Genomic DNA, 14667 nt, shown 5'->3' on the forward strand with positions numbered 1-14667 from the left:
ACAAAATTGAGGCTCAGGAACAAACCCTACCCAAACATTGCCCCCATAAATTACAATCTTAAAAGGAGTTCCAACTTTTCTTAAAGTCTGACAATAGGGGTCACCGTTAAGCAATGCACAGCTATTTAGTACTATGATGAAAGTGCTGCTGGGAACTTTTGGGGTGATACTTTTAAGGCACTGAAGGGAAAGAATGATGTAAAGTGTAGGGATATAAGCCGCCACTCACTTTACTGAAGAAACTTCTACCAATTTGGGGGTGGGGATAGTGCAGAACCAACTGCAGAGATTTCTTCCCTTGACCCCTCCCCGCATTTTTAAATGTTTTCACCATTACAACAGGCAGCAGCAACAATAAGCATATTCTAGCAGCCATTCAGGAACGTGGTGGCTCAGCAGTTAAGATGCTGACTCTGAAGACTGCAAGATCGGCATGTCAGCAGTTCAAGGCCCAAGTGACATGCAATGAAGTGAGCTCTTGTCACTAGTCCCAGCTTCTGCCAACTCAGCAGTTCAAAAGCATGTAGAAATGTTAGTAGATAAATAGGTACCACTTTGGTGAGAAGGTAACAGTGTTCTGTGCGGCCATACTGGCCACGTGACCCACAGAGTAAGTAGTCTTTGATAATGCTGTCTCCCTCGGTTTAAGTGACAGATATGAGCACTGCCTCCTACAGTCGGACATGACTTGACAACCTTGTTAAAGGGAAAACCTTTACCTTTACCAGCCATTTCTCTTTACCATGCATTTGGATAGGGTGCTATGTCATTTTGTCACATCTTTCCACGGATCCCTTAGGAAAGGGATCCCCCAATAACACAATAAAAATAGTATTTCAATGCCACACAAGGGGAGCTTTAAAATAATTGCAAAAATATCGTTGCTAGTCATCAAAGCAATGCCAAGGGACACAAACAGAGAAGTCAATCAATTACCTAAGAGCTCCTGTTGTAGCTGAACGTGGCTGTCTCCGAAGTTTTAAGGCACGGAGTTTGTCTCCCTGAGTCATCCCATTCTTAGTCTCTACTTCTGCATTGTTGTCCAGATCATTCTGGAAAATAATTGCAATTCATAAAATTAAAGGTATGCGAAACAGCACTTGGTATATTTTATTTGAGGATTCACTATTTGACCAAGAAGTCACATCACCCTTCCTTTTTGGGCCACACTGAGCCAGTATTACTTACTGGTACTGGGCAACTAATGCATAAGTTCATGTCACCACTCCTCACAATATCCTACAATAGACACATACCTTAATAGAAATATTTACATTAGAAACAGAAAAAGTACCACATCTAATGGACTGAAATGTAAAAGCTGACAATCAGTCAATGCAGAACAGAAACTTAGGTAAAAACAGCAAAAGTACACCTGCCCTCTATCGCCTTTTGACTTATCCTATATCACACTCCCAGGTGGATAAAGCAAAAAGCACAATATAGTCCCATCACTTCAGGATTTGTGACTGAAATATGAGAGGATGCCTAATACAGACTCAGACCATTGGTCTACCTAGCCTAGTATTGTCAATTTTGAGTAACAGCTGTTCCCTAGAGTTTTCAGCAGGGATTCTTCCTAGTCTCATCTGGAGATTCCCATTTTCCTAGGTGGGCTTCCTCCCAAATACTAACTACACCTGATCCTATCAAGCTTTTTAAAAAACCCAGAAAAGATTGGTTGTGTTCAAGGAGGTATCGTGGTATTAATAGTGTCTATTCCAACAGGGCTTGTACCATTTCTTAATTATTTATTAAATAATTTCTGACTAAAGTTAGTGCTCATGAAAACTAACAATAACAAAATTAAACATTGTAAAGTTGCTTGCATTTTATGCAGTATTTATTCAATACAAATAAAATACTGCATAAACATCTGTCGATCTTGTGTGCCTTCAAGATGTTTCCAACTTATGGCAGCCCTAAAGTTGGGTTCATAGGGCTTTCTTGGCAAGTTTCTTCAGGGGGAGGGGGACTGCTATTGCTATCTTCTGAGGCTGAGAAAGAGTGACTTGCCCAAGGTCACCCAGTGGGTTGACATGACCACACCAGGATTCAGACCCTGGTTTCCGGGGTCTTAGTCCAGTGCTCAAACCACTACACAACACTGGCTCTCATAAATTATTACTCATCAATTAAATATGTCCAGTTCAAAGAAAATCACATTGGGGGGTGGGGGTAGAATGAGAACTGCATCAAATAGTACCAGCAACCAGACTGAAATCCACTTCAGTAGTAAATCAGCTTAGATGCAAAAATCCTGCTGGAATAAAAATATCTTTGCCTTCTGGCAGAAGGAACAGCAGAAATGGAACTAACCTGGTCACTCTTTGTAGGGATTTCCAAAGCCTGGGATCAGCCAATATAAAAAGGCTCATTAAAGATTATAAACCAAGAATTAACATATGTGTGGCAATGCAGTGTTGTTTTCCCATCTCTTCTAAAATGGTATCCAAAACTTTAAACAACACAAACATGTTTGCATAATCATTCCATGGTTCATAAAGGCAGGAAGAAATGTCATGGTGAAATGCTCCATCCTTACTACTCCATTCATGGTGTCCATATCTTGGTTAGTTCTTGTCAGGTATGAATTAGAAAACTAATATTATTTAATATTGTAAGCCCTCGGTATCCACTGGAGTTGGGTTTCAGAATCCCCAGTGGCTATCAAAATGGATGCTCAAATCTCATTATATACAAGAGCGTAGAAAAATGGTGTCCCTTATATAAAATGTCAAAATCAAGATTTGCTTTTTGGCATTTAACAAAAATAAAAATAAAGTGTGGTTGGTTGAATCTGTAGATGCAGAATCCATGTACATGGAAGGCCAACTGTATTGGCTGGCAAAGAATTAAAATAATCCAGGATGTGAGATGATAGATAGCATAATGGTTGAGAGATCTCTTCCAGAATGAAAGTTGTAGGGGGTAAGTAGAAAGACTTGTGTCATGGGATCCCACTGAGTTCCATCTTTGCTCTAAGCTATTAAGGATCTATACAAAGTGCTAGAAGAGGTAATTTGGCAAGCTGGGGTTAAGTGTTAACAGCACACAGATGACACTCAGCTCTCAATTATTCTATGAATTTACTAGCTGTACACTCAGTCTACTCCCCAATCTTTAATGTAGTGAAAACAATCCTATACTGTTTTGCAGGCTTGCCGCAAACACTGGTCCACTTTTATATAAAATACACTAAACATACAAAAGTTCTATAATAACTGTTAGATATAATAGCTAAGTACTGCTTTTTAATTGTATGTTACAGACAATTCCAATGAAATTTTACCTCTCCATATCTATCCAAATTTTCTGTTTTATTTAACGTCCCACTGATGGAAATATCATCAAAGCCAGACAGAACTTTGTTCACGCTGTCTTCACCTACTCCTCTCGGTTTCTGTTTGGCGCGAAAGATGTCTCCTTGGATCCATAACGTTGACTGCTTTCTGTTCAAGAGTAAGAAATACAAAATTATTACCACCACGTCAGAGCCATAGTAAAATTAATACTCTAATAAAAACTGCTTGCCACATATACTGTAGGATGAAAAATCACATAATATAGGAGATACAATTTTCTTCATAAGTATCTTCTAATCTATAAGTCCTTTTGCTATTATTTTTTTCAATGTATTTTATTCAATGTGTTCAATGTGTTTTCTGAAAGTATTGTCAGAAAAATATAGCCTAAGAAATTAACAAAATTTAAGTCAAGTGTTTTTTATGCCTTTACAAGTTCTAAATAATTTTCTGCCCTTTAAATTTTGTTAATTAAATAAATTGGGCATAAACCCATGAATTAAAGAAAGCAGGAGGTTGCAATGAAGTATACAGGGGGTGGGGGGGGTTTTTATGGGTAATGTCCCTTTCCCCTTCTCTTACACAAACAAACAAAAACAAACAGCTTGATTTATATACCGCTTCATACTGAACTTATTATTAACCATTATTTATGAAGCACTGTAAATTTACACAGCGCTGTACATACAATCTTTTTAATTAAACGGTTCCCTGCCCTCGGGCTTATGTGGTTTACAACTGTAAGCTGATTGCCCCCAACAATCTGGGTATTCATTTTAGTGACCTCGGAAAGATGTAAGCCTGAGTCGAGCTTGAGCCCTTTTGCTGGTATTGAACTCGCAACCTTATGGTTTTGAGTGAGTAGCTGCAGTACACCCATTTAACCACTGCGCCACCAGGACTCTTATACCTTCTGTGGGCCACACTGGTGCACTGTGGCCCACCAGAAGTGATGTCATGCCACTTCCAGTCACTATTTTTCACAAATTTTTGACCATAACAAAGATCCTTGAGCAAGTTGTAGTGTTAGGAAATCAAACCACTATTTGTATGCATAGCTTTGGTACATTTGGGGTGGAAAATTGTAAACAAACAAATAAGCAGAAACAAAAACATTTTTTACAAAAAAGTTTGGGAGGCTTTGAGATTGAAAGAGTGGAGTTGAGGGGCAAAATATGGCCGTGAAGCTGCACTTTCAACACTCCAACATGCAAATACACCAAATCTAACAGAAATAATTACATACTATTGTTAAGAATCAAGATGTTTGGTATATTTAGTACAGATCAGACACCTGACATTGGGCAGAAACAGACCGCCTGATAAAGCCGGCCTCACACTTAGACATGCCATGCCCCCAAACCGGACAAAAACCGCACCGGCAATTACAGCTTCTATCCAGCTTGGGGGTATGGTGTTTAGACGCCACATGCCCTGGAACCGGCAAAAAGCTGGCTTCAGAGGCAAAGGGGCCACTTTTTTCTGCCTCAAACAGGAGCAGATATTTTCCACTACTATTTGAAGAGGAAGCTAGCTGGTTTGGGGCTGCACATCTGTTTGCCATAGCCCCAATTCAGCCGAAATGCTGAAGCTCCAAGGCGCCCCATCAAGGCCGTCTGTTTTTACCATTTGAAAACCTCAAGCCAAATTTTCAAGAAAAGATCTAACTAGATTCTGAAAAACAGAAGGGTTTAAAAAAGGTTGTTTTTAAAGAAAGAAGCAAAGCTGCATTAGTAAGAAATCACTGCCTTTACTTTCCCTAATGAAAAACAAGCTTTTCTAAATTATACTATTTTCCTCCATGCGCAATCTTTTCCTGCAGTTTTGCTTAGTGAAGTGTGACAACTCTGGCAATGAGCCCAAATAAAGAGTGTTATCCACATACTTTGATTCAAAGAAAAGCTCCCATAGGGAGGTTATATAACTGACAAAGAGAACAGGATTAGAAAGCTGAAAAAAGTATTCCTGCTTAGAGTGAGGAAGTTGATATCCAGTATAATTAAGAGTGATCTGAGATTACACTGCTGATGATGCAAGCCAAGTTAACTCTTGGAAGGACTTGCTGGGAAAACATGTCACATACACACAAATAATAACAGGAAAGGTGAGTTATCCCTTGCAAATATGAAGGAAGCTTGTTTGTCCTTTAAGTTTCTTTTTTCACACGCATGTGCATGTGAACAACTGGTTTAAAACTGTTTTCTGCCATTTGTTTTTCAGATTAATAATAAAGAGCTGCCAATAAAATCACTACTCCACTGATCAGGAACCATCCTTGTAATGGAACCTCCACTCAACTATTTGAAGTCACAGCTACCTCAAAGAACTTTAAAATGCATGCCATACATTTTCCTCTCTCAAATACATACTCCCTTCCAAGAATATTCTGTAGAAGGGATTGCAATCCACAAAAGATAGTATTAAAACAAATCAGTCTAAAAATGGGATGTGCCTCTTTGTTGTTTTGCTCACACATAGCAACACGACCATCTCGGCTATCACAATGAACTGAAGCAGATGTCGAGATAGATCCAAAACACACTGCACAAATATTCCAGTTTGGGACCACTTGCAGTTTTGCAAGGCATTTAGCCTTCTCTGTCAGAGAATTCTGGGTCCACAATAAACTACAGTTCCCAGGATTCCCTAGCAATGAGCCAGGGCAGTTATAATAGTCTTAAACTGGATTATTTCTGCAGTGTGTTTTGGACCATAGTCAAGTTTCAAATTAGGGAATGTGTATATTTCATTACAAGAGGGATTACAGACCCCTCAATTCAAAACCTACTCTGTGGCAAAAGCATTTTTTATATCCACTTGATCAATAATTCGGGGTGGGAGTGGGGAGAGACTATAAACAGCCCATATCGATAATGGTTTGGAATTATTATTATCATTGTTGCTGTTATTATTTTAACTTTACTGACTATACTGTATTAAGCTTACAAAACGTTGGCAGCATCAAAATTCAAAAGCAGCTGAAATTCTAATATTGAAACAATTGTGATAAAACTGTTATTGCTTGTCTCTGGCATTTAAACTTGTGACCTTTAGCAAAGAGGATAAATACTCAAACCTCCTCCTCAGCTGATTTACCAATCTGCTCATGTTTTGATTCCAGGAAATTAAACCCTACATTTCATCTTGCTAAAATCAATATGATCTAATGCAGATTTATGCATTTCAGTAACTAGACATAATTTAAGATGATATACATCTTGTAAATTTGCTGTCTACAACGTAAGGGTTACTGTAATTTCTGGTTATTGCTGCGTTATAAATGGAGCAATTTGTTTTCAGGGAAAGGGACCATGAAGATCACGATAGTATTAAGCTGCATCTTATAATTCAGTGTGCCTAGCCACAACAGGCGACTACACACACAGGAGTCAAGTGCATGCAAATATACAGCTGAAGTCATGGTCATGTCTCATGACTTCTGAGGAATAAAAAGGCTTTTCATGACCCATGCTGGGGCTCCTCCCCACGTCAGCAATGTCCCAGTGTCTGGAGGAAGTGACACAAGTACTGAAAAGCAACTCAAAAAGCACTGTTTAACAGACTTCATATTAACTTTATTCTGAATCATTTTTCTTCGCTAAGATGAACACTGTTTTTAGTTATTGCAAGAAATGTTCTTCATTTATTAAAATGTATTTGTTGATTCCCATTGAATATGAATAGATAGATGGTGCTAGCTTTCAACGATGAATGGTACAACTGTGCTAAAAACATGCACACATCAAGTTTTATTTCTCCCAAGGAATTGCAGGGTGGTGAAGAGGAAGTGCTGGTACATATGTGCATGACTCCAGTCTCCAAGTTTTTCTGAACAAAAATGTCTTTTAGCACTTGTGGGTAGATGAACTAGATATGTGAAGGGTCACGTGGCACAGCCAGAAGATTAACTCCTTCATTATGTCTCATTTTATTGCTCCTGGCTTTCCTACCCTTTCTCTTGAGCAAGACTGCCTTCACATCTAACAGACTGAAGGCAGTATATGGTTCACATGTTGAATGTCACATTAAATTAAGAGCTGAAAACACAGTTGCCCACACCTACCCCAAGAAATTTTACACCAGCAACTGTAAAAAGAATCTCACCTTAGAGAATTCCAGGAAAGCCACCGTATAATCTGGTTTGTATATAAGATACAATGACCCATAACAGGTATCATTTTGAGAAGTGAGTGAATCACAAGTGTTGTACTTACTCTTCAAGAAAGTGCTGCTGGGGTCCAATAATAGAACCTGGTCGGCACATTCGTATCCAAGCAATGGCTTCAGAATGTGTAAATCTATAATGTTTCATTATGTAACAGGCTATTAGTGTTCCAGTTCTTCCTAGGCCAGCTACAGTAAAAGAAACAAAGACATAAAAAGTGATCGTAGGCATAAGGCTACACACCTCTAAGAAAATTGAAGAACACTTATTAATATTCCATAAAGCCGTTTCCTTGTATCATGTTTTACAAAAAGAACACTAGCAGAATCTATTTTAAGCATCATGTGCCTGTCACAGAGCAAACATCCTGCGAGATCTCTCCGAGCCTTGCTAATGCCTGTCTTAACCTCTAGTACCCTTTCTATTCCTGCCTGGATAATTTAGAGCATACGTCTTCTTGTTCTGCTGACCACCATCCCATTGCTTTGTTTAAAAAAGTCAGACTGAAGGCACATGTTAAGACAGAGCTACACGTGTTGTGTGACAAGGGACCAATTTATTAAGTTCTCCTCTTCCTTTTAATGTGTAGGGTCATTTCTTCTATGCAAGAATTTCAGAACATGGGATAAAAAAAGCCACATGTCACTGGCTGTCACTAACAAGGACACCAGCAATGTCAAAGTGCATGATGACTGATCCTACATTTATTCAGCTACAGTTTTGTATTATTGTTAACTGCATGATTTACTAAGAATAAAGCACTTCCCAATATGTACTTCTAATGAAACAGCCAACAAGACAGATAACTGTCCTAATCTCTCCTACTGGAAGTAATTTCCTCAGGATGCATTCTTATCCAGAATGTGTTTTTAGGGTTGTAGATTATGAGTGTTGTATGGGCATAAGACCTCTTTAAAGGAAAGGAATCTTCAGTTAACACAGCTGTATGAGGCTTACTGTCCAATGCTATAATTCTTGTTTCTTTCACCAGCTTAACAGCCAGCCCTCCATATTCACAGAGCCAACCATCCACAATTTAATTTTTTTTTAATATCCAAAAATCAAAATCTTGATTTTGCCATTTTATACAAGGGACACCATTTTACTACACTACTGTAAATAATAGGACTTGAGCAGCCATAGACTTTGGTATCTATGGGGCTTTTAGAACCAAAACCCAATGGGTACTAAGGGCCCACTGTACTTTGAGAAGTATCTTCCTATAAAACATACTTTCTTAAATATGGTCAGCTTAAGCATTTAAGATGGAAACAGTTTGTTTTGGCATCATCTACAAGGCTGCTTATTAGTATTTCTGGACCTGATGGCCACCTCTGATATCAAGTTGGGGGACTGAGGATCATGCCAGCATGACAGAATGCACACATATCCAAACAAATGGCTACCCTCACATCTCAGGTCTTGCACTTGGCAGCAACTTTCACTGAGATAGCTGTTATAACTGCTCCTATAAGCAGCTAGCTTCAGGGTATGAACAAGGCACAATCAAAGGTTGCATGCCCCTCCAATTGTACACCCCTATTCTATGAGAATATGGATGTTCATTCATTCACCCTTCCTGTTGCCTTTGCAAAGATATGAAGAATGCAACAGAGGCTGCACACTGGATTGGCTTTGGATCCTGCAAGACAAAATTATTGGTCTTCTAAACAGAAAATGAACAAAAAATATGATCTCTGCTTTCTGAGAACAAAGTAAGAGGCTATGGCAAGGAAAAAGAAAAGGCAAACCTATTATATTGTGACATTCCTATTTTTCAAATAGAATAATTGTATTGTTTTTTTATGGAATTGTGGGAAACGTCATGGAGAAATGGCAAAAGCATTATTATCCCACAAGAAAAAGGATGCTTGTGTTCTATGTCTACAAGGTAACTTTTTAAAAACAGTGAAGTAAAAACATTAATAAGAAGAAGAAAAAAAGAAGAGAGAGGCAACAGCATCACTCAGTGGAATAAAAAAGAGTCTACATAAAATGCAACAGGAACAATAAAAATTTTAACATAAAACTAGAGTGGAAGAAAGTATAATTTGGACTATTTTATTCAGAGTGGCAATAAAATCTGGGGATGTGGTTTTCAAACCTGGGTATATATTCCTAATTATACCAGCACACAGGACTGCTGAAATGCTGTTTAGGCTTTTAAAACTTACCTTTGCAATGTACAGCTATGGCACCTTCTGCTTCCTCACAGATGCTCAAAAACTGTCGCAGTATATTTTCACTTGGCGTGCTTCCATCAATGAAGAATAGGTCATAGTGCTCAAACCCACCATCGGTGAAACGCTTGGCCTCGTAAATCTTTTTGTTGAGTCTTATGATTGTTGTTATGTTGTGTTTTCTGAAATATGGGAAATAGGCTTCGGGTGCATGGAGAGGGTAGCCTATAACAAGAAGAGGAAAAATGCTTGGGTATTTAAATGCAATATCTAGAAAACAACCTGTTCACAAAAAGTAATTTATTACATCATACCACACTCATGTAATCAATATCCTTTGAAAAGAATACAAATATTACTAAGAAGTCTGCCCAAGTGTTCAAAATTGAATGGCTTAGTTTTTGAGCCAACAGATTTTAATCAAAGTCACAACATATTAATGGTTCTGAGTGATAACACCATTAATGGTTCTGATAATTAAAACTGTAATAAAAAAACAAACCCTTTCCCCCTCTCATTGGCTGTAGAGCAGAACTCTGCTTCTTACCAAAATTGCCCAATTAACATGAAAAAAAGACAGACTATTAGAGGGGCACTATTTACAATTGTCAATGTTTAGGCATAATAACCATGATTGGTTTGCTATTATTTGCTTCTGCTAAGTGTTATCAAGGTGTCCACTGAAGTATATATACTCTTTCTCTATGTTAGATGTGGGAAACACAGCATTTCAGATATGGAATTGCAACTCCCATCATCCCTAGATAGCACACAGGCAATTCTGGGGACAATAGAGGTTGGTGTACAACATCGGGAGGAAAGGCACAATGCACTGTTGCAACTCTCTATATAAAGTCTATGGTCGGACATGATAATCTTGTCAATGGAGAATACCTTTAGCTTTGCCTTTATATATAAAACAGGATTGGGTAGATCTGATAATAAGGATTCAGCTTCTTGCTGGATGGAGTTATACACATTTTGAAGAATCGGGCTCACAGTCCGGGTGCATTGCCTGGCCATGGTGACACATCTTTTAATTACATCTTAATGAAACTACTGTGACATACTCTTTGTGTGGCTGCCTTTGAAAAGTGCTCAGAAACCACAGCAGTCTCAAACAACTATAGGCAAATTATTGATCAAGCTGACTACAAGAGACACACAATTCCCATTTGTTCCAGAAAACCTGGAAAATTCCAGACTGAAGGGACTAAAAAAATTTCCTGGCCAGCTAGGCCAATTGAAGCAGTAAATCCCGGGTTTCTCCTTCGTCACAGGCTGATGGGTAGGTGAAAATGTGGCAGTGGTGATGAAGCAAGAAACCATGCAAGAAGTGACACTGGCAGGAGCCTCATCCTGCCCTGCAGGCCCCAGTTGCTACTGCACAGGGATAGCATTGCCACCTTATTCTTCCATTTCCTTCCCCCTTTCCGCCACAGGATCAGAAAGCAAGCAAGGAAAGGAGAAAAGAGATGCATCTGCATTGCACAAATAATTCGGTTTGACACCTCTTTTACTGCCATGGCTCAATCCTATGGAATTCTGGGAACTGTAGTTTGTTATGGCATGAGAACTCTGCTGGTAGAAAAAGTGCAATGATTAATATGTTGAATCTTTATAATCAGAATGCAGATTAATAATATGCAGAATTATATTGATTTGCATATGTAAATTAGATATGAGGGACTGGAATATGGCAATCCTATTTATATACTACCCTCCAACATTTTCTTTTAAGCAGCTTCACAGAAATGGTCAACTACCAGGGTAATTGAAAGTTTGTGAAAAGTTTATGCAAGATGCATAAATAAAACAGTTTGATTTCTGGGCCTGATGAAATGTTCACACATAGACAAAATTGCTGTTTTAAGCTTTCTGTACATCCACAAGGCATCTGTGCACATAGCATCTTCATATACCTACCAAAGCTCTAAAACCACAGGAATCACTTCCAACATAAATAAATTCATTCCCATATGTCACCAAATATAATCCTGTGAATATGAAATGTTAGATTAAATACATGTGATTTTAGGATCCCAGTTAATGACTAGCCATATGAAACATATAAAAATTTTAACCGAAAAAGCAAAAGGAAAAAACACATACCATTTTCAATCTTGGTCTTTGGATGTGGTCCACTAAATGCTAAAAATTTTCCTGGGACAATCCAGTTGAAGTCACCATTCTCTACTCGCTACAGAAAATAAAAAGCAAAATCTTTTTTCAAAACCCCTTTTCCCCACAGTTTTTATGTCATCTTTTGCAAAGGCTTTAGAAGCAGGTTTTTGGCACATAAAAGGTAGCTGTATGGACATAATAAAAATTAACTTCTGGGTAATATATTCTTTGGAAATATCCCCCCCCCCCCCAGTTTGCTGAAGGCATTTCTGCTACATTCAGAAGAAGTGTTTGGTTTTCTTTGACTGAATCATCACTTCTTGTTGTTGTGTGCCTTCAAGTCATTGGGACTTATGGAGACCCTAAGGTGATCCTAGGCAAGATTTGTTCAGAAGAGGTTTGCCATTTCCTTCCTATAAAGCTGAGAAAGTGTGACATGCCCAATATTTCCATGGCACAGCAAAGAATTGAACCTTGGTCTTCAGAGTCATAGGCCAGCAGTCAAACTACTATACCATGTTACCTCTTGAATCATCAGTGGGGGCAGGCAAACAATTAGTTTCTTTATAATATTGGCAAAGGCAGTGGAGGTCTGCCACATAATTAATGCTTGCAAAACTAATCTTTACAGGAAGCCAAAATTAAGAACAATTTACATGGGCTGGATGAGGGAAAACCGACTCAGTCTGAATCCAGAGAAAATGGAGGTACTTGTGATAGGTTCCCCTGGTCCAGGAATGGCGGTTGTTCCACCTGTCCTGAACGGGATCACGCTTCCTGTGAAGGACTCCGTGCGCAGTCTGGGGGTGCTTCTTGATTCGCCGCTTCACCTTACAGCTCAGGTGAATGCGACGGTCAAGAGCACCTGTTATCAGCTTCGGCTTATTCGCCAGCTGCGCCCCTACCTGGCCCAGAGAGACCTTGAAACAGTGGTACATGCTCTGGTAACCTCTCGATTGGATTTCTGCAATGCGCTCTACATGGGGCAACCCTTATACCATACCCGGAAGCTACAGATGGTACAGAATATGGCAGCCAGACTGGTCACTGGTACCTCCAGGGCCAGTCATATTACACCTATACTTAAAGATCTGCACTGGCTGCCCATCCGCTTCCGGGCACAGTACAAGGTGTTGGTGATAACCTATAAAGCCCTACATGGCTTGGGCCCAGGATACCTGAAGTACCGCCTCTCTCCATACATTCCGCCCCGCACCCTCAGAACTTCTGGGCAGCAACTACTGAGGGTCCCAGGGGCTAGACTAGCCTCCACAACGAGGAGGCCATATTCCATCGTCGCCCCGGCCCTCTGGAATACACTGCCCATAGAGCTCCGCTCGGCCACCTCCCTAGCCCAGTTTAGAAGGGAGCTAAAACCTTCTTATTTCAATCTGCATTCCCCGAATGAAGTTCCAGCTGGTCTCCCCCCCCTCCGACGACAATGGTGGTTGGCTGATGGGGTTTTAATTTTGATTTTAATATGGATGTATTGTATTTTTATGTATTATGGTGTATTTGTACTGTTATTGTTAATATGCTGTTCACCGCCCTGATCGTTGGAAGGGCGGTATACAAATAAAATTTTTATTTTATTTTTATTTTTACTTTGATACATTTTTCCTGCACATGTAAAATTGCTGTCAGACCAACTATCACTCTCGTGAATCTTTCCCTTATATGGCAAGCAAACCACTATGAAAAATAGATAGATGTGTGTCTGATGATGTCATTGGGTGAGATCCAATGTAAGTTTTCCCATTCGTGGAAAAAGTGTTCTTTTACAGAAGAGATTGTTCTTTGATTGCAACGCGCCAAGCATTAACAGAGCAACTACACCAGATCTAACCCACATGCAGGGTCTCATAACAAGGCAGGGACACTAACTTATCATCCCTGTATAATACATTTTACCATTTTAAGAGCACTGGAGTGCTCCTATTTTTAAAAAAGCACACACACTCCTTGCGTTCGAAGAAAAACCAGCAACCCAAAAATACTGCAAAACTCTATGAAGACTGCCCAAATCAATGAGCTGTCCCTTTTTTACAGGCACACATCATGGGTTGTTTTCCCCTCACAAAACAGATATTAGCTTGCCCCTTTATATGCCTTTTTCCCTTAAAGAACTCTAAATTTCTTTACAAATTAAGTTAACATTGTGGATCCAATATACCCCACAGATAGATGTTAGATTATATTGGTAGAATACAATGCCACTGTTAAGACGGACTTGTTTTGATATCAAATCATATTTTTATTTCCACTTATGCCTTCTAATGTACCTCAAGGGCACTATTTTCACTGGTCTGCCAAAAGTAGATTGTTAGTCAAAACAAGTGATGGAGAAGTGAGAGGTAGCTCTTTGTTTCCCAGCCACAGTATTTTGGTCTGGATACAGGATGAAGCTTGAACTTAAAAATATTAATGAAGTAATATTGTCATTCTTAACAAGTTGTACAAGCAGAAGTGGAAAGAAGATAATAATTTTAAATCAATGTAAATAGATTGCACAGAAAAGATGAGCAATTAATTCCCAGCAATTCCACTGGAAGTTAATGCTATGGGTAGAAATCCCTGTAAATTCCAGATTCTTAATCAAGTTACTACAGAAGTTAATATTTAATAGGCAGTGTAAGGGTTTCATACAGTAATCACTAGTTAATCCACCCATTTAACTCTACTGCTAGAGAAACGTGACTGGGCATGTACTAAACACACATTTTCAAGTAGCCTATTCAAACAATGATTTTCACATTAAGAATATATAGAACACCATTTGTGACAAACAGAAGTGATATTATTTGCCCAATAAAAAGACAAAACATCAAAATGTCAGGCGATAAAACAGCTCTTAATTTGGAGCAAGACAGATGCCACAAGCTAAGTACCAGAT

The 14667-nt window shown here is 39.0% G+C and overlaps 1 protein-coding gene and 1 long non-coding RNA gene across 6 annotated transcripts in view; one reads left to right on the top strand and one right to left on the bottom strand.

The window, feature by feature from the left end:
• The window catches only part of LOC121928403, a 33974-nt gene extending 28210 nt beyond the window's left edge, over positions 1 to 5764 (top strand). Inside the window, exons 2-3 of the long non-coding RNA XR_006103501.1 lie at positions 3272 to 3462; positions 5526 to 5764. This is a non-coding gene — a long non-coding RNA (uncharacterized LOC121928403). The remainder of the gene's footprint in view (positions 1 to 3271; positions 3463 to 5525) is intronic.
• Positions 1 to 14667, bottom strand: part of CDC14A (cell division cycle 14A) — a 123682-nt gene that overhangs the window by 44768 nt on the left and 64247 nt on the right. For all 5 annotated transcript variants that reach the window (XM_042463034.1, XM_042463035.1, XM_042463033.1 and 2 more), the window contains 5 exons: positions 11763 to 11850; positions 9645 to 9875; positions 7520 to 7658; positions 3293 to 3452; positions 937 to 1052 (listed from right to left, as the gene is read on the bottom strand). In XM_042463034.1, the coding sequence (XP_042318968.1) occupies positions 937 to 1052; positions 3293 to 3452; positions 7520 to 7658; positions 9645 to 9875; positions 11763 to 11850 (734 nt within the window). The remainder of the gene's footprint in view (positions 1 to 936; positions 1053 to 3292; positions 3453 to 7519; positions 7659 to 9644; positions 9876 to 11762; positions 11851 to 14667) is intronic.

Source organism: Sceloporus undulatus, chromosome 4 (assembly GCF_019175285.1).
Source record: "Sceloporus undulatus isolate JIND9_A2432 ecotype Alabama chromosome 4, SceUnd_v1.1, whole genome shotgun sequence".
In the NCBI taxonomy this organism is placed as follows: Eukaryota; Metazoa; Chordata; class Lepidosauria; order Squamata; family Phrynosomatidae; genus Sceloporus; species Sceloporus undulatus.